The sequence below is a fragment of the Drosophila biarmipes genome, chromosome 2R (assembly GCF_025231255.1).
Source record: "Drosophila biarmipes strain raj3 chromosome 2R, RU_DBia_V1.1, whole genome shotgun sequence".
NCBI lineage: Eukaryota > Metazoa > Arthropoda > Insecta > Diptera > Drosophilidae > Drosophila > Drosophila biarmipes.
Genome location: NC_066615.1, coordinates 16921666 through 16948719, shown reverse-complemented (window position 1 = coordinate 16948719; position 27054 = coordinate 16921666). Strand labels below are relative to the sequence as shown.

General features: G+C 41.6%; 1 protein-coding gene across 5 annotated transcripts in view; it reads left to right on the top strand.

Annotated features, from left to right (window-relative positions):
- LOC108036393 (diacylglycerol kinase 1) overlaps positions 1-26097 on the top strand; it is a 47237-nt gene extending 21140 nt beyond the window's left edge. For 2 of the 5 annotated variants that reach the window (XM_017112502.3, XM_050887168.1), the window contains 17 exons: positions 4774-4972; positions 5104-5307; positions 5808-5993; positions 9037-9162; positions 9230-9354; positions 11504-11612; positions 12169-12300; positions 12977-13188; positions 15167-15298; positions 15964-16153; positions 16215-16301; positions 16709-16920; positions 17576-18448; positions 24437-24592; positions 24731-24959; positions 25461-25642; positions 25708-26097. In XM_017112502.3, the coding sequence (XP_016967991.1) occupies positions 4774-4972; positions 5104-5307; positions 5808-5993; positions 9037-9162; positions 9230-9354; positions 11504-11612; positions 12169-12300; positions 12977-13188; positions 15167-15298; positions 15964-16153; positions 16215-16301; positions 16709-16920; positions 17576-18448; positions 24437-24592; positions 24731-24959; positions 25461-25642; positions 25708-25797 (3444 nt within the window). In that variant the 3' untranslated portion in view covers positions 25798-26097. Of the gene's footprint in view, positions 1-4773; positions 4973-5103; positions 5308-5807; positions 5994-9036; positions 9163-9229; positions 9355-11503; positions 11613-12168; positions 12301-12976; positions 13189-13617; positions 14012-15166; positions 15299-15963; positions 16154-16214; positions 16302-16708; positions 16921-17575; positions 18449-24436; positions 24593-24730; positions 24960-25460; positions 25643-25707 lie in introns of those variants that run through there. The other 3 variants (XM_017112503.3, XM_017112505.3, XM_017112504.3) reach the window with 3 other exon arrangements.
- Positions 26098-27054: the final 957 nt, after the last annotated feature.

Below are 27054 nucleotides of genomic sequence, written 5' to 3'. Positions count from 1 at the left end.
AAAAATATTTGTAGTATATATATATAGTAAAGAGGAACAGGAGCGCATTGAAAAGAACTTAGGGGGAGGAGAAGGGGAAAGGGCATCCAGGTGGGGCGAAAGATTGAAAGTAAATCTTCTTATACGTACAATAAATCACAGACTTTTCAAGTTTACGCCTGAATGCCAAATCGAAATTGAATCCCCACAGAGACAGACAGTGTAGCCGGGCACCCTTGTCCCTCGACCGAATATCCTGACAAGTTTATACATACTAAATTAATTTGAAACTGCCTGCAAGGCCATCAATTCGGTTAGGGCATGAGGTTCAGTAGATCCAGGAGACTAGGGCGATTGGAGCTGCATAAATTGTTACTCCTTTGTCCAAATGCCCGGATCAGTTTCGAGTTACCAAGGCGATGGACACACAGGGGACCTGCAAAGAATGTACATTTTTAATTTGCGAATCTGAAATCATTCAAGCCAGAAGCAGATTGCATATGTATGCAAAACGGCAAAACAGTATCCAGTTTTCCTTTTGTTTGCCCAGCGTAACGAAATGGAAAAAGTATAATTAAGTTTCCGTCACTCTGGCCAACCTCCCGGCGGCCCTTCCACATGTTGGACTCGAACGTGGCGAGTGAATGATTCCATTGGCATTCACTTTGATATGGAACACCCATCCTGGCGGGGCTGTTCGAGTACTTCTAGCACTCACTGTTTGTCATGGCACGGAATTTTCCGTTTCGAACGAAAGTAATTCCCGTAAATATTTCAGCGAGTGAAATGAATTGAGATGCCACGGGTGCTCGCTGCCTGGCAACATTCTTTCCTATTCCCTGTAAGCAGCTTATGTACATGTCCTGCGTCCTTCGTCCGCCGATAGCTTTAAGTTTCACTCGGGGATTGGCTTAAAGCCCGACGGCTCCAATTAGCTTAATTAACAGCAGCTTGTAGACAGGTGGCAATGCAAAATGATCTGTTTTTCCCCCAACAATTATTGGTCAGTCGGTGGGGAAGGGCTTTAAAAAAGAAAGGCATGGAGAAATGTGAAATAGAGCCCATATGGTCATAAATTACAAGCCGAACACTGCGATGCATAATGAATGCAGAGGCCAGATTATGTGCGCCGTGGAGTGAAGATGAGTGCCAAATGGCCCCTATGCGCTGCCATCAGTGCGTATGTGTGATTAGGGAGTGTAATGAATATCACGCATACGCAGCGAACGCCCGAAATGTGCTTGAATATTTATTCATTAAGCCACGCGCTCACGCGTAGCGTCACATAACGCATCCCCGGGAATTCCAGCGGAGATTGAAGCCGGCAAAACAGCGGAGGTCAGTTAAATGATATTGTTAAGAGCACTAATTGTGATTTGTAAAAAGAAATATTTTCTAAAAATATTTTGTGACCAACAACTAAGCAATTTATTAAACCATTTTAGGAATATTACGAATGACTTTTAATTTCTACATTCAAATTAATTGTATTTTTTTAACATATTAAAAATATTATTTCTACATTACAAATCCCTAGGTCTTTTTTATAAAAATTCAATTAAATTTAAAAGCTAAAAATGAATTTTCCAAATGTTATTTTAAATCAAAATTTTAAGCATTTTTTTTAACTTTCTTTTCAATTTCTTTTTTAATATTAGTTAATAATTAGTTAATATTTATTGTCTAAAAATGTTAATTTAAAATTTCTTTACCATGGCTATTAATTGGACCCACATTGTACTTAACATATAGAGAAAGTTGGAGAAAGCGGCCCCCTGAAAGGAGATAAAGCTGAGCAGGGGGAGGGCTCTTCGCACGAGTATCTCGTTGCTCCTTGCTGGCTAAATAAATTTTGCTAACGCAATTCGCGCCATTATTGCAGTGCCTGAGTGTGAGTGCGAGTGTGACTGGGTTGTAATTTATGTGTGTGGCCATGGGTGTGCGTATCTGTGTTTGGGTTTTACAATATGCCGAAGCTGCGATGTTCCTCCACTTAGGAGTGTCGCTGCCATTTGCGTTCCCTGGCTTTAAGCAGTTTGCCTCGGCCCTCGTAGCTATAGAGCCCTGTACACAGCCATAGATACTAGATATACTAGAGGATGCTGTGTAGTGCCAGTCGACGACACCAGGATAAGCCTCCATTTGCCTGTATTCGGTTTCATTATGGCCAAGAAAGGGAGCCAGCAGCCTGCAGCAGGCTAACAGACAGCAAGTGGTTGGGTACACAGAGGGAAATCCAATCAATCCTGATGGTTTTCTATTTGTTCTAATTTCAGCGATCTTTTATCCACATTTTCAAAAAGTATCTGTCTGCAGTTTCACAAAGATAATACTTGGTAGAATCTTAAGTAAGGGGAAAAAAAGCATAAAAACAGATTTTAAGAGCAACCCAAATGGTACTAAATCTCATGACATTTTTACATTAAAAACACATCATTTATTTATAATTATTTTGAAAGCCTTTCGTCAAGCAATTAGTCAAAATTTGTATTTTAACAATAAAAATATTATAGTATTGCTTTTCGAGATATATATAAGATTCTTTTTTCAAATGACAGAGTATTAACTTTAAATTTTGGCAGTAAGGGACAAATTTTAATTAGATGATCCGAAAAAATGCATTTTAACATTTTCTTACATATGTTTTTTAAAAACTTAAAAACTATAAACTACTATTTATACATTATCCTAATTAAAATGTATAAAGCAGCTTTATAAGTTAAACTTTCTTTTCCTTGGTGTGTGCCCAAACTTCGCCATACTCCTAATATAACCCAGCTCTGGCTCGTTTACTTTGTTTTATGTTTCGAAATTTAAAACGATGCAAGATAGCAGCGCAGGAAGCGACGGCTCGTGATGGGTCTGATAATAAAGGCAGATATTTCCAGCAGAATAGATGTGCTCCCAGTCCCTGGGCCTGGCATCCCCAGCCCATCAGCTCCGGCTGATTATTTCATTACTTGCGACACGAGTGGCTGCCTCTTGCGCAATTAATCGCAGACTCCTGGCCCTGTTGGGCTCCTCCTATCCCCGATTGGATATTGGCTGTTATGCTCGAAAGGGAACTTAACCTGGAAATGGAACTGGCAAGTGTAAAATCCATAAAGCCGCCGTGGGTCCTACGTCTATCAATGTCAGCGAATGCCGGCGTCTATCAGTGTGGCATTGTTGATTCGAGCATTGCGCCGCAGCTGTCAACGTATTGACATTACACGTGGTGTTGACATGTAATTTGCCCCGATCCCCCATTCAGGGGATGCCAGTTTACAGGTCCTGGTTCCGTTCTGCATCCATAAAAACATAACAGCCCCAGCCGAACCCCTTTTGCCGAATGGCAAATAAAGAGGCGCGCCAGATCCTTGGGGGACATTCCCCGGCACGTACGAGCCGAATCGAGATGGAAATGGAACCTTCGCCCGGGCAGAGCCCGGATTTATGTGGGAATTTTGTGCACTGGACAAATGTAAATAACACGCTGGCTTACTGGATGCGCCCACAGGCGAATTATGTATTCCGTGCGCGTAAATTGAGCACAAATTTTAAAGCAAGAATCTCGGCTAAATGCTATGGATTTAGTTGGTCGGGATATCTGACCTTCAATTAGGCCGCCGCCTCATCCGTCAGCAACATTATTTAGTCTGTAGATAAATGTACTCGCGCTTCACTTGCCACGCAGAAAATCATCTCCGACTATGTCGCAATGTGGCGCGGCATTTATTAATCATACGCTCCGTTGTCAACGGTAATAAAGCCGATGACGGCGGTCTCTTTGCAAAAAAGAGGAGATGTGCGAGCAGGCCCTTGTTGCAAAATGTTTTTCGCCATTATAACGTCAACATATTATGTTGCATAAGTAGCTCTGCCAGCTCTCCCCCTCCCGCAGCCTCAATCTTCTCTGTCACAACAAACCCGATACCACTCGTAAAATCTGTCTGAAAAAGAGGCAGTGGTGGAGATAGAACTATGCAAGGACGAGAGTCCTGCACACATTTTAACTTGTCACTGGTGATGGGCTGCGGTACATTTATCACATGTTCCTGCAGAGGGAAAAATGGAGTGCAGCTTCAGGATTGTCACCTCACAGGGTTTTTTGGGTGCTTATCGTTCCTTAATTTTTTAAGTTCTTTGGTTGCTATAATCAATAATACTTAGGGAAAGTTGCTTAAAAAATCGTTTTTGAGTAGGGGTATTGGTAAAAATTAAATCTTCTTGAGACGCTATTAATCTAAATCGTACTTACCCATCATGAAAATTATACATTCGCAGAGGGAATTGTGACGGTCGCATTGAGTTAAAACTGTTCTCAAAAATATAACAACATTTTTTGAAGTTAAAAATGTTTGCATTGTGCTTGAATCAAGGTGAACTCGCGGTTCTTGCTAATGTTAACAAATAAACGATAAGAACAGTCACTAATTTCTAATTATATAAAGTTTTTCTTCTCTTAACATTTCCTTCCCATTTTGAGAATTATGGTTCTTAATTCAAGAACAAGAACAATTTATCTAAAGAACTTATTTTTAAACTAAGTATTACAAATCCTTGAATATATATATATTAGGGAAACATTGAGTCTTCTGCTTGAGATCTGAAAAACTTAAAGATAGATTTAAAACTATAGTGCGAGTATAAGGAAACAAATTAGTAGTTTCTCAGTTTTAGCCATTTTTGGCAAACTTTTGGCTAAAAGAATTGAACAAAAATGTGCCCACTTATTAAAAACAGACAAGGCAAAGGCCCCTCATAAATTACAGGATGGGCTCTTTTATTTATACGTTCCAACTCTTTTCGCAGGACATTGATTTCGACGGGTTCCGGCGCTTCCTGGACGCCTTCCTCGACTGCGAGGCGCCGCTGGACCTGGCCAAGCATTTGTTCGTGTCCTTCCTCAAGCCGAATGTCACCCAGGCCCAGCTGCATGGCCGGGCACTTAATCAAATGGCCGCCATCAGCAGCACGGCCGCCTGTGCCCCAGTCACGTCGCACACGAAGGGTAAGAGATCGACCTTGCCACCCACCACCCTCCTCCCCCTTTTGTCAGCCCCTCGTGTGCATGTGAATAATTGCTAAACATTTCTTTTGGCCACCCCCACATCACTCCACATCCCAACCGCCTGTAATTAGGCTCCATACCGAACATCAATAGCATTGCCGAGCTGATGCCGCAGTGCAGCGGCAGCGGCGGCGTGGGCGGCGGCACTGGCGGCGTGGCAGGGGTCGAGGGTCACGCACAGACCCGCAGCAGCTTTGTGGACAAAATCCACGGCATCACGGATAAATTACAGCACTCACTCGGCGGACATCTCTCGCACGACCCCAGCAAAACGGGTGAGTTGCAAGGGGACCAGAAACACTTTCACTGAGATTGGGTATAAGGTTTAGGAACTATGCTGCACATTTGATAATTTAACAAAAATTTTCATATAAAAACTTTGATTTTACCTTACAAGTTTATATATATATTATATATATAACTTTGTATATGCCTTATACAAATTATAAAAAGTAAGATAATAAAATATTTACTTTTATAATAAAGCGTATTTCTATGTGATTACAAAATTAAAAGTCTGTAAAAAATTCGTTTCAATCTTTAAGTTTTGGAAAAGTATTAAATAAATAAATATTAATTAAATGTATTAGGTATGTTAATTCCTAATTCTTTGATCGAAAAACATCAAAATGAACTTATTATTTAACCAATTTATTGAGAATCTTTTGTTCGAGAATCTTTTGTTTGGTACAAGCTAGTATCTACTAGATAGTTCCCTGCCTTTGGGCACGTGTTTGCCATAACCACTTAATATCCGGCGTGTTCCGCTCCACAGGCAGCGTCCACCCGATGCTCACCGTGACGCCGAGTCCCTTGGCCAGCGGGCCCAGCATGTTCCCGGCCAGCAATCCGGCCCGGCGCTCCGTGGACTCCAGTCCCTCGCACTCGGCCACCAACCACTCGCAGATGTCCCGCAACTCCTCCAAGAAGAGCAACAATTCGGTTAATTGCAAAATTGATGGTGAGTATTAATTAGGCGCCCCTCCCGCCCCTTTGAAACTACAATGTGCAAGCGACTTCCAATTAAGACGCTCATTGTGCAATCAGCATGTGATGGGAAAGGGGTTTTAGGCGGGGGAAGTGGGTCGGCATCCTGGCAGCTGGAAATGCACAGCCAACCGATTGGCCAGTCCGCACACAAGCTTATGGGGCGGGGGAACAATTCAAATGCGAAAATTAACCGTCTATGCGCAGACTGCTTCATTTGTTCGGGGAAAACAAACTTTTGTGATTGCTCCCAGAATGGCGGGGAGCATTTGTTATAATGGTTTTACATGTGAAAACGTAAAACGGGTAAAATGGCCGTGACTCTAAATGCAAAAGGTGCCACCAGGGAATACAACTGCATATTCATCCTAACAATGGCTTAGGGTTTATATTGTTTGAATAGCTCGTGTGGAACTAGCACAAGGCAATCAATTTGGAGCTAGTTGTTTGCTAACTTTTAGGATTTATTTAATAATTGGAAAAAGTAATTCCTTGAAGTCACTTTAAATAACAAATTTAAATATTTATTCGTAAGGTAAAAGATATGTTTTCCATGATATTTCTTAAGCAAGTAATATTTATTTTGCCCAAGAAACAAACCGCTTAAAATTTGCATTATTTATATCAAGTTACTTGCTTTATATTTAAGTTTTCATTTAAAAAAGACCGTATTCTTCTTGTATTTATATTTATATTGGTAAATCAAACTTTGATACCTCTCCAAAAAAACTGGTGTAACTGCAGCTCATCTGGATTGCTTACTTAGCTAAAAATCCCCGGCTTATTTGCCATTTGCTTAGCCAACTTTCTCGCGAACTTGCTAATTAGCGGAGCGAGTGCAGAAAGCAAAAGTCAGCAGGGAGGGAACGCAAGGCAGACATTCGGTAATTCATGAGTTCATAAATTATGGACCAAGGACCAATGCCGCCCAAGCTGCAGTCCTTGGAAGAGACGAAACTTGGCACCGGAAGTCAGTCTTACTTCCCCTCGCCATTCGCTTCCCCCCCTCCCCCGTCACAACAACAAAGGAAAGCTAAAAAAACATAAAACTGAGCGACTCTTGTCTCAGTCTCAGAGATCGTGTCGTAAATCAACGCCCAATTAGAAACATTTTTGCATTCACGAAGTCGCAACTCGTAAAATGCGAAGCCTGCGTTAAATTAACATTTATTGCTCTCACTCAGATACACACCAGCACACAGATACGCACGCACACACGCCCGCGCACAGGACACTCTTACGCACACAGACACGGCGAGGCGCACTTGCGGCCTGAAAGTATGCAGCTGAATTTTTTCGCCTTTTTGCGCCCTCGTTTTGTTTCCCTTTTTGCTTTCATTCATTTCGCTTCGTTTGAAATGTGTGCGAGAATGATTAATGAACGTAAACTTCGCCTTTTTCCCTCGTTTTTTCGCCCTTTGTCGCTGGCCAACAGTTTCACGCATTTTGCCAGCAATTGGAAGGCATTGTCCTGAAAGTTCAGAGGGCGGAGGGCACTGAAAACAATATTGGCCTTTTGCTAACTCATTGCTGTTAGTTAGGTACAATTATAAAGATAAAAATAAAATTAATTTTAATCGAGAATTATGTTTTTAGCACTAATTAAAGCTCCAATAAATTTAATAACGAATACATTGTGCACAGAATTCCAATTTTCCAATTCATTTTCGAGTTTTTTAAGTAGAAATGCTCTTGAAATCAAAATAAAATTGCTTTTAAGTTTGGTTTATACAAAATAGAGCCCAGGTAATATGTTTTGCATTTTCAAATACTTCTTCTTAATTTTCTGAGAAGAAACGTTCTTGAAATCAAGAATAAACATTTCTCCAGCTGATATTTCAAGTTAGGGCGAACGTAATCTAGGGATTTACTAGATTTGAAGTCGCTATTAAAATTTAGAGAATGTTAAAAAATTGTATCTTAAAGATATTTTTCCCACTGTAGTAAATTACGCAAAAGGCAAAGGACGAGGCCCAGTCAGGAATTTGCTATTAGCATTATATATTAAGTACAACATGGGCCTCGCTTCCCTCCTCCGAGTCTATGTGTGTGTGTTTGAGCGCCTTAAGCGCTAATTGGATTAGTTTTGCTTTGCTTTTTGTACACCGCCCGCCTGCCTTTGTCTGTGTGGGTGAATTAAATTTATCAGAAGTCCAAATGTAGGCCGGCAAATAAGTTGACATTGATCCTGCACACACAGAGCCACACACACAGCCTGTTTGCACAACTTCCCTTGCACTCGTCGCGAGAGCAAGAGCCTCATTTAGTTATTAAGAAGAAGGGCAAATATTGGCATTGTATGCGGCATATACATATCTATAGATTTTAATTTATCGGCCACAAACGCGCCGACATTAGGCAAACATAATTAGCTAAAACACAATCATCTCCATGTCTTTTTCCGGCTGTTTGTCTAACTGAGAAGGAAACTCCCTGGCTGCCTGTGCATTAACATATAAATTACCACGTCAACGGCACACACACGCACCCACAAATGGCCTGTCAAAATAATAAAAGATGGAAATCATTCATATTCCCGGGAAAACCAAACAGGCAGAGAGAGTTCCTTTTGAAAATTTCTAAACAATTTGCCGGGCGCTTTGATTTCAATTCATTATGTAATTACGTGCGGAGGGCGAAGAAAAAGGTGAATAAATTAGTAATTATGGGAAAAACAAAGTTAAACGAGCTAAAAGTATCTGGAGCATAAGATGAGAAAAGTTTTGGGTCGCAGGCTCAAAGCATTAAGGCCGAGTGCTGGAAAGCAAGTTGAGGCGGCGAATTTTCCGCAAGCCAGGAGTTCATTAAGAGCCATAACGATTGGCGGTCGGCTTTTTTGGCCCGGTCAAATGTCGGCAATAACCATTAAGCATAATGGGCCTGTCAGCTGTCGAAGGCATTAAGAACAATGGAGGGCGGCCACTGTGTCACTCGCGGAGCGCGAGCACTTAATGAATGCACTTTCACATGCATTTCTCCACCCCCCACTCACGCTCTCAACCCCCTTTCACTTGCAGCTGACATTAAGCTCCTGGCGCGAAAACTTTCCCACTTTGATCCGCTGACACTGAAGGTCCCGCTGAAGGATGTCGTCTGCTATTTATCACTGCTCGAGGCCGGCCGTCCGGAGGATAAGTTGGAATGTAAGATGGACCCGGCAACCCTTTGGATTGCGCTTCCTCCTTAGTTACTTATTCATTGCGTTCACAGTCATGTTCCGGCTGTACGACACAGATAGCAACGGCGTCCTGGACACCGCCGAAATGGACGCCATTGTCAATCAGATGATGGCCGTGGCCGAATACCTCGGCTGGGATGTCAGCGAACTGCGTCCGGTGAGTGGACCGGTTAAGTCCGGCTTACATTAAAAACTCATTACGCGATTGCCACTGCAGTTGCCATTGTGCAATCGGTGCACAGCACAAATCCACTTACAACACCGCTCTGCGCATCCCTTTGGTATCAGTCGTTCGGCAGTCACGAATCCCGAAACCCGTTCAACTACTCATTGACCCAATCCAATCCAATCCATTCCAATAAAACTTTTTCAATTACTTACGAACATTTTCAGCAGCGAACCCAACAAAGCACCAAGCAAAACACAACGGAAAAAACACTCAAAATTAATTTCGCTTTATTGTTTGGACATTCAACTTCGTCGATAGTCCCAGCTTAGCTGCACGGAAAGAAAAAGGGGGTCACTATATTGGAACAAAGTAATTTTTTCTAAAATAGCTACAGCAGAATTTTAAAGAAATATTTAACAAAAAACCTTTTTGTAGTTTAATGTTTGGATGAGAAAACCGCTTTTAAAACGTATCTAAAATTAATGGGTTACTTAATGGGTGATTAGCAACTATTTAAATTATACAATAAGAAAACAAACTTAGGGAAATAATATAAAGAATTTCTCGGATTTTACACATTTTTAGAGTACACTTTAAACCTTCTTTTGGATGAGAAAACGGTTCTTAAAAAGTACCTAGAATCAGTAGAAAGTATTTCCAATGTAAGGAAAAAACCATTTTATTTTATAGATTATGAGGAAGTACGCGGATATATAACATTTTTATAGTAGAGTTTATTTTCATTTAATTTAACAGGAGGATAAGAAAATGGTTCTTATAAAGTTTATAAAATCATCTGGGCATTATTGCCTTTTTTTATGTACAATCTAAAGAGCTTAAAAAAAACTTCTCGTTACATTTAAAATAACTTTTAATTACTTCTCCATGCCTTTTTAATATTATTGCCATTTAAAAGATTAATGCCAATGAAAGCAAATGCAACTTTTTATTAATATTCCGAGCCAAAACTTTTATTTCCTCAGGCACCCAAAGTATTGTAATAAAATATTTATGCTTTTTCTGACTTCCCTTCAGCTTTGAGCTATGGCATTGTGACAATTTATCCAGCGGCAATGAACTTAATTAAAATACACATTTTTCGTTGTGTGTGCTCTGGGCTTCCGTTTCAACCGCAAATTTGTGGAGCTGCCGCAGCTACCACATCGCATAGGCGACTTAATAGTTTCAGCGGCAGCTAAAAGAACGGGCTTAAAGCGTTTCCCCCATCAACCTTATAGCCTAACAACCAGCCAGAGTCCCTCGACGTTGACAGGCAAGGCAAAAAAGGATGTGTATACTACCATACAGAAAAGAAGGGGAAAAACAGGAAAGAACTGCGACCGCAAATAAAGTCAAAGCGCCACAAAACTCAATTAACAAAATACCCCTGGCTATAGCGGCATGATTCCAGCCGCATTTCCCGCCCGTTGTCCTTCCTTTTCCGCTGCTCGAGAAGCGGCTTCCCCTGCCGGCGTGACTTTATGACTGCCGCATACTTTAAATTCTAGGCAGACACAGAAAATATTTTAATCAAAATATTTTTAGCCAAGTCCCGGCCGAGCAGCCAAGTTCGGGTCAGCCCTTATCCTTTTCGCCTTCCGGTTTGCGCCAGACAAATAATCAAAGCACTTAATGAGTTGCATAATTCTGGCATTCATTTCCGGTGGAATATGAAATGTCTGAAGAAAAACAAAGGGATTCGAAAGCGGAATAAATTTGGGAGTAAAATGTTCACTCCCTGCTGAATATTTTATGGAGCTGAGGAAATCGTACCGCATCGATCTGTTTGGTTTTGGTTTAGTCTTTAATTTAATAAAGTTTAAGGGTGTGACCTGTGCTGTAAAATAAATAAAGAAACATATGCTGTCTCTATTTATCACATACCCTGACACAGTTTAAAACCTTCAGAGAATTCGGTTGTTACTTATCCGAAAAATAACATTTCTACATTTGCGCCGGAAATGCATTTGCCCAACGAACCCAAGGTAATAAGTTTACATTCCCTTCGACCGAGGAGAAGTGCATTCCAAACAGGAAGTTGGCTTTCCGTTAAGTTTCATTCCATCCAAAAAATTACCCTTTTTTTGGATTTTCCTAGGCACTCACTGCAATCCGCAATCTCTTTTTGTACTTACAGATACTGCAAGAGATGATGGTTGAAATTGACTACGATGCCGACGGCACAGTGTCCTTGGACGAGTGGCAGCGGGGCGGGATGACAACCATTCCGCTGCTGGTGCTCCTGGGTGGGTAATTTCCCATTCTGCACAGCGAGAAAATAGCACTGTTATGCCTTTAAATTTTTAATTACATCTTCATAGACATTTTGACATAAAGCTATTATTATTAATTGGGAATTATCCTCTAAATGAGGAGCTATTTGAGGAACTTTTTATTTATTATAGTTTATATAACATCAAAATAAGTTTACTTTTATATGCAGAAAGTAATAGGAGATTTCGATTTTAAAAACTCAAATTGTAATATAAGCACCTTAAAAATTTATTACATAATTATATAAATAATAATAATAATAGTGTATGATATTTTCTCTCTGTGTGGCTGCACCTCGTCCCCCTGCTAAATGCGCCTTTGCCGGCTGAATGCCTTGATCTGTGACTGGTTGGCTGCTGCCGTAATAATCAAGTCATTTGCCCAGGTGGCACAGGGGCGACGAGGAGTTGCTGCAGGCGGCATCCTCTGTACGCTTATGCAAAGTGACAAGGATGCTCCTTGCCACCTCCACAACCATCTCCTTCTCCGCCTGCAACAACTCAATCCCTACACCTGCATCTTCCCCAGGTGTCGACAGCACCACGCTGAAGGAGGACGGCATCCACGTGTGGCGCTTGAAGCACTTCAGCAAGCCGGCGTACTGCAATCTGTGCCTCAACATGTTGGTGGGTCTCGGCAAGAAGGGTCTCTGCTGTGTGCGTGAGTATCTGTGGGGAGTATCTGCGGCGGGTATCTGTGAGGGCCATCTGTGCGGGGTCGTCGGGAGACAGGAAATTGTCTATTTCAATGGCCAAAGTACCTTTAAAGCCGTTTCACCGCCCTGAAGCCATAAAAGCTACTCGAAATTTGTCATATTAATATGAAAAGAAAACCATTAAGAAACACTTTGTTTTCTATTAACTGGCAACAATATACAAATGATCCTATTTATGAGAAATCTAAATATTTTTATCACAAAATTATAAATATTTTAAATTTGAATCTTATTTTTGTTTAGCAAAATATTTAGCCAGTATGGCTAATAATTTCACCTAAAATCCCCATGATTAAAAATGATTGTATTCAAACTTAATTTATTTTATATTATTATTTATATAGCAATGTATGCTATATAAAACATCAAGTTCAAGCTCTAAATTTAACTCCGCATTTATCAATGCTCAAGAGTCATAGTATTTTATTTCACTTGGTTTTAAAATGGGCTTTATAAATGTCAATGGTATTATCATATGTATGTCAAGCTGGGGGCTTAATAAAAGCCATTTGAAGGACGGCATAGGCTTAGTTTGATTTTCGAAAAATTCAAATCTATTCAAAATATAATTATTTAGCCGAACCAAGGTTATTTATTGAAGTTTATTATCTTCTCTGACAGTTTGCAAATACACGGTGCACGAGCGGTGCGTGCAGCATGCCCCCGCCTCCTGCATCACCACCTACGTGAAGTCGAAGAAGCCCAAGTGCGGAGGAGATCTGCTGCACCACTGGGTGGAGGGCAACTGCTACGGGCGGTGCTCCAAGTGCCGCAAGAGGATAAAGGCCTACCACGGCATCACCGGACTCACCTGCCGCTGGTGCCACATGATGGTGAGTGGGCGGGGTTGACCTTGGGCATTGATTCTCGGGCTTGTAGAGGTGAAGGTTATTCGCTCAAAATTTCGGAACTGGAAAAATCGGTGGAAAGTTCTATAATCATTTTTTATAATCGATTTTTTGAGAGCTATAAAAAACACAAATAAATTTCTAGATAGCTCTTAATCTCCCAAAAACTGGAGCTCTTATTTCCGAACAATTTATCTTTTTATAAACTTTAACCTCAACAATAAATTAGGAAATTCCTGAGTACTCCTAGATTCGTCAACGTTTGTTCTAGGCTTTGGTTACTGTCGCAATGACTGATTGTGAAACGCAAGTTAATCGAGCTAGAACCAAATCGGTGACAAGACCCAATCAGATCTGTTTCGCCAGCTGGATTGCCGGCATTGTTTCGAAACAAAAATTCCAATTATTCGGAAAAACAAGGCAGCCTTTGGCCCAGCACTCCGGCTGCAGTTTTGTCGGCAGCTGTGATTCGCAGCCGGGCAGAAGCCCCAACACATCCAGTTACCAGCTACCAGCTAACAGCTCCAATAGTTCCCCCCGAAATTCCCAGGCCCGGACGCGATCCGGGGCACACATGAGCCGGCAACTTCGTTATGGCTGGCAAATTGTCACGTCCCGAGCAAATTGCGCTGCTGCCGTCGCCGTTGCATGCCACCAACTTTTGTGTCCTGTGTCTTTGACAAGTGCAGCGGAGATAATGCCGAACTCGTTGTTGCCCGAGAGCCGCCGCCGGCGGGAGCGGAGGTCGGGAAACTTGGTCCTGCGATACGGATTCGGATTCGGATGCTGCTGCATCGGCAAATACTTTGTAAGCCAAACGTTGCCAGCGCTTTTGACAGTCAATAACTTTGCATTTTGAGTGGATGTGTGTATCTGTGTGAGCTCAAAGTTTTGCCCTCGATAAGATGGGAACGTGGCTGTCGTTCTGTCCTGCGGCAGGAAATTCCTCACCCCAAGACTGCTTCACCTAATGGTGTTTCCCAAGGAAAAGTATAAATGTCTATCCAAAGTGAACGGACAAATTTTAAAGCAGTATTTGAACACACTTTGCTTCTTCGGCCATCATCTTCTCTTATACACCTGTCATTATTTAAATTTAAAACGAAAAAATTACCTTTTTTCGAGTCTATTTTTTATTAAAAATTACAAATAATTTAAAAATTATATTAATAAATTAAATCACTTACTTTCATATTTCCCTTCCCATTCATATCTTAATGAATGAATTAAATTAAAACACTTTATACAACAAAAACTCAGAATTGTTTTTTGATGCATATTTGACCCTTATAAAAAAAATTCTGAATGATTGTAATACATATTTTTTAATACAAAAATATAAAATATTTATTTATAAACAATATATATACACAAATATATATATATAATTCAATATATAGTTTTTATCAACAATTTACAATCTAAAAACTTATTTAAAAAAGGAGTCGAAAAGGTTTTTTTTGTTGTCACAGCCAATATTCTTTTTTTCTGACTTCCCAGCCATTTATTTAATTAAAAGCAAAAACTGAGGAGCCTGGTCATCAGTGAATGGCCTACTCCGAATCAATTTCGAGGGCGGCAGCTGTGAAAAAAAATACGCAAAAAAGGAAGCCACGCGGCCATTAGCCAGAAAAGCGGCAAGAAAACACTTCACCCAAATTAGTATTTAAATGAAAATCCGCGCCAAATCTCATTTAGACCAAAATTAACCATTTTTTCTGCACCGCGAGTAGTCGGCGCTAAAAAACTTTTAATCGGATTCATTAGGGCGAAATGAAGGCCTGAGAGTCGCCTCCATCTCCACTTTGGTCATAAGTGGCTTTTGGCCAGCAATGAAGTGGAAATTGAATTTAAGAGCGTAAAATTCCTATTAGACCGCGCTATCCTGCGCTGAATTTCCATTTTACCCGCCGCTCTGACTAATTTAATTCGGATTCGTTTTCCCATCTCACCACCTCGACAGCTCCACAACCGCTGCGCCTCGTCGGTGAAGAAGGAGTGCACTCTGGGGGAGTACTCCGAGCTGATTGTCCCGCCCACGGCCATCTGCCCCGCTGTCCTGGATCGCCAGCGCTCCGTCAACCAGGCCAATAAGGTAAGGCACCGAAAATGTAAAGCTAGTATTTCCTTTAACCTGTCCCATTCAATTATTAAATATGCTATTAGTTGATTAAATAAATGTATTATGGTATATAAATGCGAAATAGATATTTTAGAGGATAATTTAACATTTATTATTATAATTATAATTAAATTTAAAATGAGTTTATTCAGTAATAAAATAACATTTATTAAAATTAAATTTAAACGTACAACAACAGCAAATTATTTCTCCTTATTTATTCTTTGATTAATTAGGAAATTATTTAAATGATAGGTAATATAATAATCTTTATTTTTACAGCGATTCTATCACGTTCTTTTAAGTTTTATTATTATATAAAAGTAATGAAATATTACTTACAAATCTGATTTTTAAAGGCCAATAACCAGTGCATTTAAGAACAATTACATTTTTGTTTTAAGTTTTTAATTATTTTTGTTTTGCAAATTTATATTACCACTTTCTAAGTTACTTTTAAAATCCTTAAAACCGACAACAACACCCTGCTGCTATCGAATTGGCCAACTAACCCAACCCCATTTCAAAATTGAATTTCCGCTAACAAAATTATACAAAAAACCCCAACAATTGGAACTGCTGCCCGCTTTGTGCCCCTGCCCATCCATTTCCATGATTCTTGCCGAATTCGTAACCAGAAATCCCAAATGCATCACCACCAGGCCACGCACTTCCAAATCACGCCGCCGGACGAGCTGAGCTGCCCGCTGCTGGTGTTCGTCAATCCGAAGAGCGGCGGTCGCCAGGGGGATCGCATCCTGCGGAAGTTCCAGTACATGCTCAATCCGCGCCAGGTGTACGACCTGTCCAAGGGCGGGCCCACGGAGGGTGTGTGTGTGTGAGTGATGGCCGTTCAAGCACGGTGATTGATTTCCGCTCTCGTTGCCAGGACTCACGCTCTTCAAGGACCTGCCGCGCTTCAGGGTCATCTGCTGTGGCGGCGACGGCACCGTCGGCTGGGTTCTGGAGGCCATGGGTAAGTGTTAGGATAAAATACCTTCTTATAGCAAAAATATATTGAATTAATTAATAATATATATAAATGCCTTCTTTGAAGTTGAGTGTTTTAAACCTCTATAAATATTATTGAAAAGGCCTTTATTTCTTGCATCTCAAAAACATTCATCCCACCATTATTCCATTCCCATTCTTAAAATGTCAAAAACGAAAGTTATGGCTTCCAACTTTTGATAGAAATGATTTTTTATAAGCTACAATTCTTATAAATTTAATTAATAGTATGAAGTATTAATAAAACTTATATCAATTTCTTTGTACATTTTTATTTTATTTTCCTGTTAAAATCAACTAAAAAATCAATTATATTTTTAAGGTTATTTTTTAAATGATAGATTGACAAAAGTTTGCCTCATCTTCCCCCAGATTCCATAGAGTTGGCCAGTCAGCCGGCCATTGGAGTAATTCCGCTGGGAACGGGCAACGACTTGGCGAGGTGCCTCCGATGGGGCGGTGGTTATGAAGGCGAAAACATCCCAAAACTTATGGATAAGTTCCGAAGAGCCTCCACCGTGATGCTGGACCGCTGGAGCATCGAGGTGACCAACACACCGCACAGTGATGAACTGCGACCAAAGGTATGTTACTTAAATTTAATGTTTATAGATAGTATAAATGCTAATTTATTTATTTCAAAAAAATAATGCAACGTAGAAGATAAAGATACACTTTTTCAAAAACATCAAGACAGTTGAAATTGTATGGCCCTAGAAATCCTTGTTTACTTTTTATAATTAACTATAGGTTTTTTTGAGTCCTTACTTAGAATATTTTAAGATAACTAACTTGGAATGAATGAATCGTTAAATTTGCTTTGTTAGAGACAGAAAGTTCTTAAAGTGCAATATTTATGGCAACTTGGGTTTTATTTATTACTCTATCACTGGTCCAGCACGAGCTTAGGTATACTTACGTCTCCCAACGCATCGAATCGAATTGGCTTGCTTAACGTTGGCCATAACCGCTCCGAGGAGGCTTGGGTGGGCGTGGCCCGGGCCTGCCAGTTGGAAAATCCAATTATTGGCCACAAAGCGCTTACCACGCATCCCCATGTATTTCTCCTGGGAGGCGGAGGTGGGAGGATGAGAAACGATTACACAAACTAATTTTGCTGGTTGGAAGGCGTGATGCTGACGCTGCCAGCCTGCAATCCGCAAAACTACCACCTTCCAACTGGCAATTGTTAACCGAAGTTTTACCTATTTTTCCCATTTCCCATTTTCCCCGCCGCAGGTGACGCTGCACTCGAACATGCAGAAGGTGATTGAGCTGTCGCAAAGTGTTGTGGTCGACAAATCGCTGATGGAACGCTTCGAGGAAATCCAGCGGCAGAGCAAAGTGGTAACCACAACGGCGGCCTCCAGCACATCGATTATGATGGCCAGCGAAACGGAAACGGAAATGGAAGTGGAGACGGAAACGGAAACGGCCACCATTGGCAGAACGACGCGTACGACCACCACCAAGAGCATTTCGATGTCCACATTCGAGACGCAGTGCCTGCAGAAGACCCTGCGGACCGCGCTGAGCAGCAGCAGCAGCAACACGAGTGCCAGCGGCAGTCCCTGCAACGGCGGCAACCAGCAGGCGGAGGCGGAGGCGGAAACGGAAGCGGGGGCCGCGACCAGCAGATCCGGTGGAACGGAAAAGCAATCACTTGAGACGCTGCTGCTGCAGCACAAACAGCAAATGCAACAGCAGCACCAACAGCAGCAACAGCAGCAGCAACAAGGATCGATTGCTGCTGGGGAAGCGGCAACAGCAGCAACAGCTGGGAATAATCAAAGCGATAATAATGGCCAGCGCAATAAGCAAAACAACATCCTTAAACAGCAAATTACATTGTCATTGGATTTGTCCGACCATGAGGACGATGGCGATGGCGATGGCGATGGCAGCAACAGCAACAACAACAGCATCCCAGTAACACCAATTACGCCCACACCCACAACACCAAATGCCACGTCGAGTGTGCCGGCACAGCAGCAACACCAACAGCAGCAACATCTCCAGTTCGAGCAGCAACAGAAGCCCATCAAAGTGCAATCTGACAAGGACTGCACGGTGCCCTACAACATTATCAACAATTATTTCTCCGTCGGCGTGGTGAGTACGCCTCAGTGCAGGCACTGAAAGAAAAACAAACAGACAAACTATTCCGAGGGGTTTAATTTTTAATTAATTATTTATTTTATTAAAATAGCCATTCAGTTCCTTTAAAAGATTTAAAATTAACACCACCTTGTCTGATTTTACAACGTAAGTCCTTTTTTCAAATTTGTCAGTTAAAGTGACCCCTGTTGGTTATATTACCATAAAATAGGGCTATGAGTTACGTAGTTAACTCTCAGTTAAAGGCTCTTCAAGCGGCATTTTATCTGTCAGAAAACTGTTAACGAGCGCTTGAGAAAACGACCTTAAATTAGTTTATTTGGAAGTCGTCACACACATCGAAAGTGCAGTTTTTCTAAAATTAGGAAAATAAAACGTTTACCAAATTTAAATATCAATTGATATATATTTGGTACATATTTTTTTAATTGATAAGAAATCCTACTTAATTAAACAAACATTTTTTTAAGTGCTGTCATGCTTAGAATGCAATCCTTGTTTGCCGGTCCCTGGATTGCGAGTCCGATTCGTTGCATCGAGTAATGCCGACGTGTCCGCATCCAGTTCCACTCCATCACATGTGATGCGTTAAGCCGCCGGTTGCCATGCCATTTCCACTCCGATTCCCACTGCTGCTCGTGTCCTCCATGCTGTCGTAGCTTCAATCCTAATACCAGGCCCATGCCCACGCCCACGCCCAGGCCCGGGCCCATGTTTGTGTCATCAGCAGTGGCCACATCCGCCCCAGAACGTAAGCATCCGGAGCACAATTTTCATAATTAGTGAGGACGAGCTGTCGTGGCTGTTGACATGGGATTTGCATTTGACAAGTCCGCTCGCCAGGCTTAATTTGATTATCTAAGGAAATCGCGTCACAAGTCCTTGGCCTTTGTCTTGAAGTGATTGCCGGAAAATTGGGCTTTGTGTAGGTGTACAAGTAATCAAAACAGAATTCTTAATTGGAAATTTGAGAAATTGCGTTAGGATTTAGGGACTTTGTACGGGCTCATAGTATTATTTGTCCTTAATGAAGTAAGCTTGATGGCGGCATATACATTGAATGATATAATTCAACCAAAAAGTTGTTGTAATTTCATACATAGCAGAAGGTAGTTATCAAGGATCTTAAGAAGATTTAAACTACGTTATATGAGCTATAACTGAACTTACAATGACATAAAAGTCAGCAATCTTAAGTGTCTCCGAATCTCGTCGCCTAATAGTCCTTTAAGGCAAACAGTGTGTTTAGCCAAGCCACTGGGGGCTGCTTAATAATTCATCAAAACCGACTTAATCATTTATTCAGCGTTGTGGACAGGAGACCGCATATTTCCGGCTTGCCAGGCGAAATTCCAGCCAAAATCCACAGACACCTGCAAATGAATAACCTTTCAGATGCAAATTTCCCTAGAAATCGCCTTCAAATGGATACATTCATAACGAGGCAGGGGGCTGAGCTCAAACAATGGGGTTTCGATAAAGAATTCAGAACGTTTTCGGTATCCGTAACCCCGGGAAAAGACTGAAAAGCGAATCGTGCCGGCGATTAGTCAAAGACTCTGCCGCGTTGCAACACATTTTGCATGCAAAGTGGCTGATTGCCACAAAAGTCGAATGCCACACGCCCCAGGCTCAAGTGCAGATACAGATGCGGTGCAGGCCTTCAGCTACAGATACAGATGCAGATGCAGATACAGCTATAGCTACAGATACTTTTGCAGTTTGCGCCTGGGATCTCGGCTCTCGGGAGTATGCAAACGAGGTGGCAGGAGTTAAGCACACAATCATCAGTTGTGCATTTGCATCATTGATGCTGCATTGCATTCGATTGCCAGGTGAGGGGCGGCGGCAGGTGCAATTTGCACTGTTTACCAGCACTTTTTGCCGGCTTTCGAGGCCAAATGGCTGCCAATCCAATCAAGCTGGCCCCCAAAGTTAGGCAACACTTTTCCGGCACTTCAATGCTCCGGTGTCCGACTGCAGGATTCACGGATTAGCACCCAAATGGCCGAGAACGTTTAAATTAATGAATGCCCAGGCTGTGGACGAAACTTGCCTCATTATAATTTCCAGCAAGTGTTAAATTAGTAACTGCTCAAGGCGACGCCAAACACCGCAAAGTCAGGCAAAAGAAACAGATTGCGTCCCAGGGACCAACACACAGGGCACATATATATTTTTACCCACAACCTACACACACACTCTCTGGCCAATAAATAGAAGGAAGGATACAACTTTGCACACTTTCGTAGGGGCTTTTGAATAATTTAGTATGATGTGAGATATGAAAATGGCTGGGAGGTTACGGGAAAAGGCAACAAAATCACAGATACTCGCACTTTTAGCGGCCTGCACTCCGTTTATCAGGCCGGGATTTAAGAGGGCCATAAAGAAAAGTTAAGTGACAACTTTACAGCACCGGGCTGGCCGCAGAAATGAAATGAAATGAAGGCCAAATAAAAAGGAAATGCGGTACAAATACCAGCCAGCCGATGTCCTGCCCTCTGTTTGTGTTTATGTTTGTGGCAGAGTGTGGGTACACGGGAAAATAAAGGAATCAAGGGTTCATTCTATGTAATTTAAAGAAAATGTCAGATATTTTTTATGAATTGGTTTTTATTTTTTTTTAACTTACTTAAAGGTAAAGTGACTATTGGTTTTGGTGACCTGTAAATTGTTTTTTGGTTTGTTATATCTTTTTTTAAAAACAATGTTTTTAATTTGGGACTTTTCAAGCTCAAAACTTTTATATCTTTTACTTATCTGTTAGCATTATCTAATACCTTTTATACAAAATATTGATTAAAGTTGCTTGGATTACTTTTTCTTTAAATAAAAAAATATGCCTTCTTAAAAATGTAAATCACTACGTTTCTTTAAATGTAATCCTTTATATACTTTATCATTGATTTTAAGGTTGGGTAACTATTTTTTTTTAAACAAATCCAAAGTTAACACCCTATAATTTTTTATATTTCAACCAACTTATGATACTGATAAACTAAAACTCCTAACTATAGCGTAGCTTCACCGAGCATAATCCGAATCTGGAACTTAAGGGACAACAACAACAATTAATGTGGTTACAAAACAAAACTGATACTGTTATATAAAATATATAACATATAAGTTTTATTGTATAACTATTAGTTTTCAGGGAAATTGCCGTGTATAAGCAGGCAGGGTGGGCGGTTGCGTGGGTGTTGGCCCTGCGTAAGGTCACGCCATTTGTCAAGTGGCGGCTAAAGCCGAAATCCTTTTTGTGCAAACAGTTTGCGCTCCCCTGCGCCACTGAAATCAGCCTAATGCTCCTGCCGCAGATCCCCGGCAATTGCACACCAGATCCCCCAAAATCCGCACCAAAACCGAAATAAAAATGTGTGCTCCATGACCGTTTTGGGTTTCGGGGCTTGGGGTCGGGCTCGCCTCTATCTATGTGTGCTTCGGTGCGTGTTAGTTTATTTATGACTTGATGTGCGTCTGTTTAAACAGTAGGCGGCTACAGGCAAACTGACGGCGATGATGTTACGGCCGCTCCTGCTGCTGGGATTTCACTTGTCGGACACATTTCACACCGAGAGTTCTTTGTCCTGGGCCCATCACGAAATCCATTTAACACTCATGTACACGAACATGTGTCTGGTCTGTGGGGGAGTGCTCCACCGGCTCAAGTGGCGCAGCTCCTTGGGAGCCAGCATCCGCATCCGCCCTCGCATCCTGGGGGCGAGGCAGAGGGAAGGAGGCGCAGATACTCCTCCCCGAGTAATACAGCATGAAAAGTATTTCACGCTGACACTTGGGTTTAACGTCAAACAATTGACGTTGAGCGCCAACTTGTGCGACGATGATAAAGCTGCGAGTTTCAGCCAGTTTTGGGAGTGGAGTTCAGCATTTAGCCATTAAACCGGGCTTTCGGTACAAGTTTGTATGGGGAAACAGGAGCGGGGCGTTTTCTTTTAATTTTATAACTTGGTTTGGCTTGCCAAGATATTTACTGTTTGCTGAAGAGCTATAAAATCATGGGTGTTGTATACAAATGGGTATTTTAGCAGTCAACATAAATAAAATAAAATCATTCAATATTAAATGCAGACTTCTAATTTGATGTAAAACTTATATCATTATGAAAATACTTAGCCAATAAGTTCAAGCGATTGCATCATAAATGTTTTTCACTATACTTTTGAGCTTTTATATATATACTTCCATTTTACTGATTAGGATAAAATGTTAATCCTTAACTTATAATGTACTTCAAAGATACTTTTTCCTTAAAAACCTGTCACCACTGAAGGCTTTTATGGAGTTGATGTGTAATTGTCTGAGCTTCGACTTTGACTTTGGCTTAAGTTTTATGTGCCGGGGAAAGGAGATAGCGGGCTGAATGTGCATTTTATGGCAGGGCTTTGTACCTGAGTGGCTCATACGCCCCGTGGCCCCAACGAAATATCGCCTTATCCAAAGCAGCTCGGATTTTGTGTGCCAGTTTGGGTATACAAATTATTTCATTAACCTCTCACCTCCCAGCCCCCTTTTCAGAGCCCTCCCTGGGCAAAGTGGCTTTCGGGCGCCATGGGCAAACTTTCCACAATGCAAACAAGCTGTCAGCTGGTGTCGCCTCCCCCCACATCAACCTCCTCCTCCTCCGCCTCCGTCGACTAATGAGTATCGTGCGGTCGAGGCATGCTAATAAGCTGGGCTCTGTCACTAAATTAGTTTACCGCACAGGCCGTGCATAACTTGACAACAGGAAGGGGGAAAACGGGAGGCGGCTGTAGCTAATTAAAAAGTTTTTCGTCGATTTTTCGATTTTAAGCTCTGGCAGGCGTTCGCTCATGTTGACAATTCAATTTGACGTCGAGCGGTAATAAATCTTATTTGCTGTTCCAGCCAACAGGCCGTAATTGAAAGTCCTGCCCTGAAAGTCCACGTGCCCTTCGTGCGGCGCTCAAAGGACGTGGGCCCAGCGACATGCATAACAAATGCGCTTGGCAGCAAGTGCAACGTGTGGTATGAGCAACGTGGGCCCACGGGGCGGGCACGCAACCGAATATCCGCATAAGAAATTAAAACGCAGCCGTCCGCCCGATAAGGGACCTCCTCCGCACGTCCGACTTCCGTGGAATGGAGTCGCCAGTTGGCTGTTTCCAGGTGCCCGGGGCTCTGTAAAGCAAACACTTTGCCACAGGAAGGGCGCATTCAGCACGTGAGCCCACCCAGTACACATGTGCTACCGAAAATAGCACTACCATTTAATAGGTTTTCAAAAAAACAAGCCTTTCTTTGGTGGCCTCTTTAATCTAAACTTATTAAGAAAGAAAAGTCTCAAGATCAACTTGATAATCACTGGTATATTTACATTTTTAACACTGAATAATGTTAGATTGAAAGTGAAAATTGCAATCTTCTACTTCTTTCTCGTCAAAAATTTTCACTAGAAAGTAAAAGAGCAAGACAAATAAATGGCTTTATTTCAAGCGTAATGCTTTTTAAAAAACGTTGTAATATTTTTGAATTTATATATATAATATTAATTTAAAAATCTAATGGGGATTTAATTTTTTGTCCGCTACTGTGCATGTGGATTAACACCTCACTCGCAACTGCAGAGACTTAAACTTCTTGATAAATCCTCCTCCCCTGGAAGTTCCGCCAACTTTTCGATTACTGCAACTAGCCGCGATAAGGAGCTTTGTTCTCACCTGTCGATTGTTAATATAAATTAGACAACTTATCCAACGCTCGGCCACAACATTAATTAGCATTCCTGCGGCTGGGCCAAGCCACTCCGATTGCATTGCCATGGCAGCCGGGGTGTCAATCTAATTGAGATTTCTCGGAAAGTCTGAATGGGCAACGGCAATGGCAATCGCAGTCGAGTGCAATCCGAACGTGACCCTGAATGGCCCGCTCCGCCGATGACCTTTTGATTGGCCTTGCTCTCATCCCAGCCCACACAACGCTTTCATTTTATTTCCCCAGGACGCGGCCATCTGCGTCAAGTTTCACTTGGAGCGGGAGAAGAATCCGCACAAATTCAACAGCCGCATGAAGAACAAGCTCTGGTACTTCGAGTACGCCACATCCGAGACATTTGCGGCATCCTGCAAGAATCTCCACGAGAGCATCGAGATTGTGGTGAGTGGTTGGGGGTTCGTTTGGGCTTGGTATTGGAAAACGGGGGGAGGGTATGAGGTCACCTGTTATCGGTGATTTATTAACGAATGCTGGATGCAACGCAGCGTGTAACCTTCGCTCCATATTTACCATTTACAGTGCGATGGCGTGGCCCTGGACCTGGCCAACGGTCCCCACCTGCAGGGCGTGGCCCTGCTCAACATCCCGTACACCCACGGCGGCTCCAACCTGTGGGGCGAGCACCTGTCCCAGAAGCGCATCCGCAAGAGCGCCGGGCCCTTCGGCAAGAGCAAGAAGCTCCGGGCGGGCGACAAGGAGTTCTCCGCCACCAGCTTCAACTCCGTGGATCTGTCGGTGGCCATACAGGGTGCGTAAACCTCTCCAAGCCTTAAGAAAATATATTTCTAAATTACTAAGGATTTGTCAGAAGGAAAAGCATATCTTTTCACTTATTAGAAAAAATTAATAGTCCTGGCAGATATATCAGAAAAAATAGATTTACTTTTCACTAATTAGACATACTAATGGTTTATGTTCAACTTCTTAAAGTCTACTAATCTGTAGTTTATTCTGAATTGAACACCATGTTGTGTGTGATGTATAATTATATAAGAAAACAATTATTTTATCACTTGTTTTTTAAAAATTCCTAAATTCTTAAAAACTATTTTAGATACTAAATAAATAATTTAAGATAAAGTATTGTTACAATAATTGTTTTCAAGAAAGAGTACAGAAAATGGTATCATAGTTAAATAAAGTTTTTATACTTTTTAACGAAAACTAAAAAAAAATCCATAACTATTCCGATATAAGCTTTGTTTATTATTATTAATCACAATTATTACCCATTAAATATATATATTAGATATTGGCGATCGCCTGATCGAGGTGATTGGCCTGGAGAACTGCCTGCACATGGGACAGGTGAGGACTGGGCTCCGGGCGTCGGGACGCCGCCTGGCCCAGTGCAGCGAGGTGATCATCAAGACGAAGAAGACCTTTCCCATGCAGATCGATGGCGAGCCGTGGATGCAGATGCCCTGCACGGTGCGATATGGATTTATTTAATTTTTAAGCCACAATTTTTTTACACAATTTATACTTGCTTTCAGATCAAGGTGACCCACAAGAACCAGGTGCCCATGCTGATGGCGCCGCGCTCGGAGAAGGGACGCGGGTTCTTCAACCTGCTGTGCAGCTGATTCAGGCGCAGCGCATCGAGCGACTTCATGGGCAGGAACGCCCCCGAGTCCGCCGATGAGCTGGACGATGACTTTCGGATCGTCACCAGGAGCACCACCGTCCATAACATAGCCTAGCGACAATAGCTTTAGCCCCAGTCCACCCGCGATCGCATCGATTTGGTTTAACCCTAGGTTAAGGCTTTCCCCTAGGATATGTCTGTGTAGATGTGCTACATGTATTCTTGGATGTATGTATGTCGAGTGAGTTACAGAGCTTTATATTTAGTGTTAGAGTAGCCAAATATACAACCGAACGAAGTCAAGACCATTCCCATGGGATGCGAGTGCGGAGGCTGTATATAGCAATGCCAGTACTAGAGGGCTTCAGGTGTACAGTGCCACAGGATATTTAGAGAAAAATACACTTTAAAAACCATAAACATAGCGAAAATTGTCCAAAGATGCAACTGAAATGAGACCAACCAACCAAACCAAAACCAGAAGAACAAACCAAAGCTAACAGCATTGTAGTGCGAATTTTACGCCCTAGGCTTAAGTAATTTATTCCGTCATCGCCAGTGGTGGGTGTTGCTGGAATCGAAGAGATATACCCATGTAAAGATGTAGAAAAGAAACATATCATTGATTTCCGACTCGAGAGATTGCATTTGAGCAACACTCGCCACTGTATACGAACTTTACTTTTTTTTTAGTACTTTATATTGTACATAGTGAAAACATATGTAACTTGATATGCAAATGTCAACTAAATGGTGCAGCTTTAAACGAAATTTTATATATGAGTACATATATTGAGATGACATAAATCGGATGTTGAATAATACTATAAACGTGTATATTTCGTATAGTCATATATGTATGTTTAGTGCCAATAAGGTCCTCGGAAATAATAATAATACTCTTAGAAGAAACACAAAAACATATTCAGCATAAATACAAATAGCAAGTACGGCAAGGATTTAACATTGGGAGGGCCAAAACTACCCACCAAATTACATTTTCAAGTCGAAAACCCACATTCCATTAGGATTTTGCATTGGTAAACCACGATTTTATTTCATGCGGTTCTTTTAAATAGAAAACATTTTAGAAACCATTTGTAAATTTTTAAAACAGCAGGAAACAGTGCAAATCTCGTAAATTAAAATCACTTATAAGTATCTTGTTTGTCAAATGAATTATCCCCAGAACGTGTTTAGCTAATAGTAATATAATAACGAACTATACGAGCACTTATTTTGAACTATTAGAAGA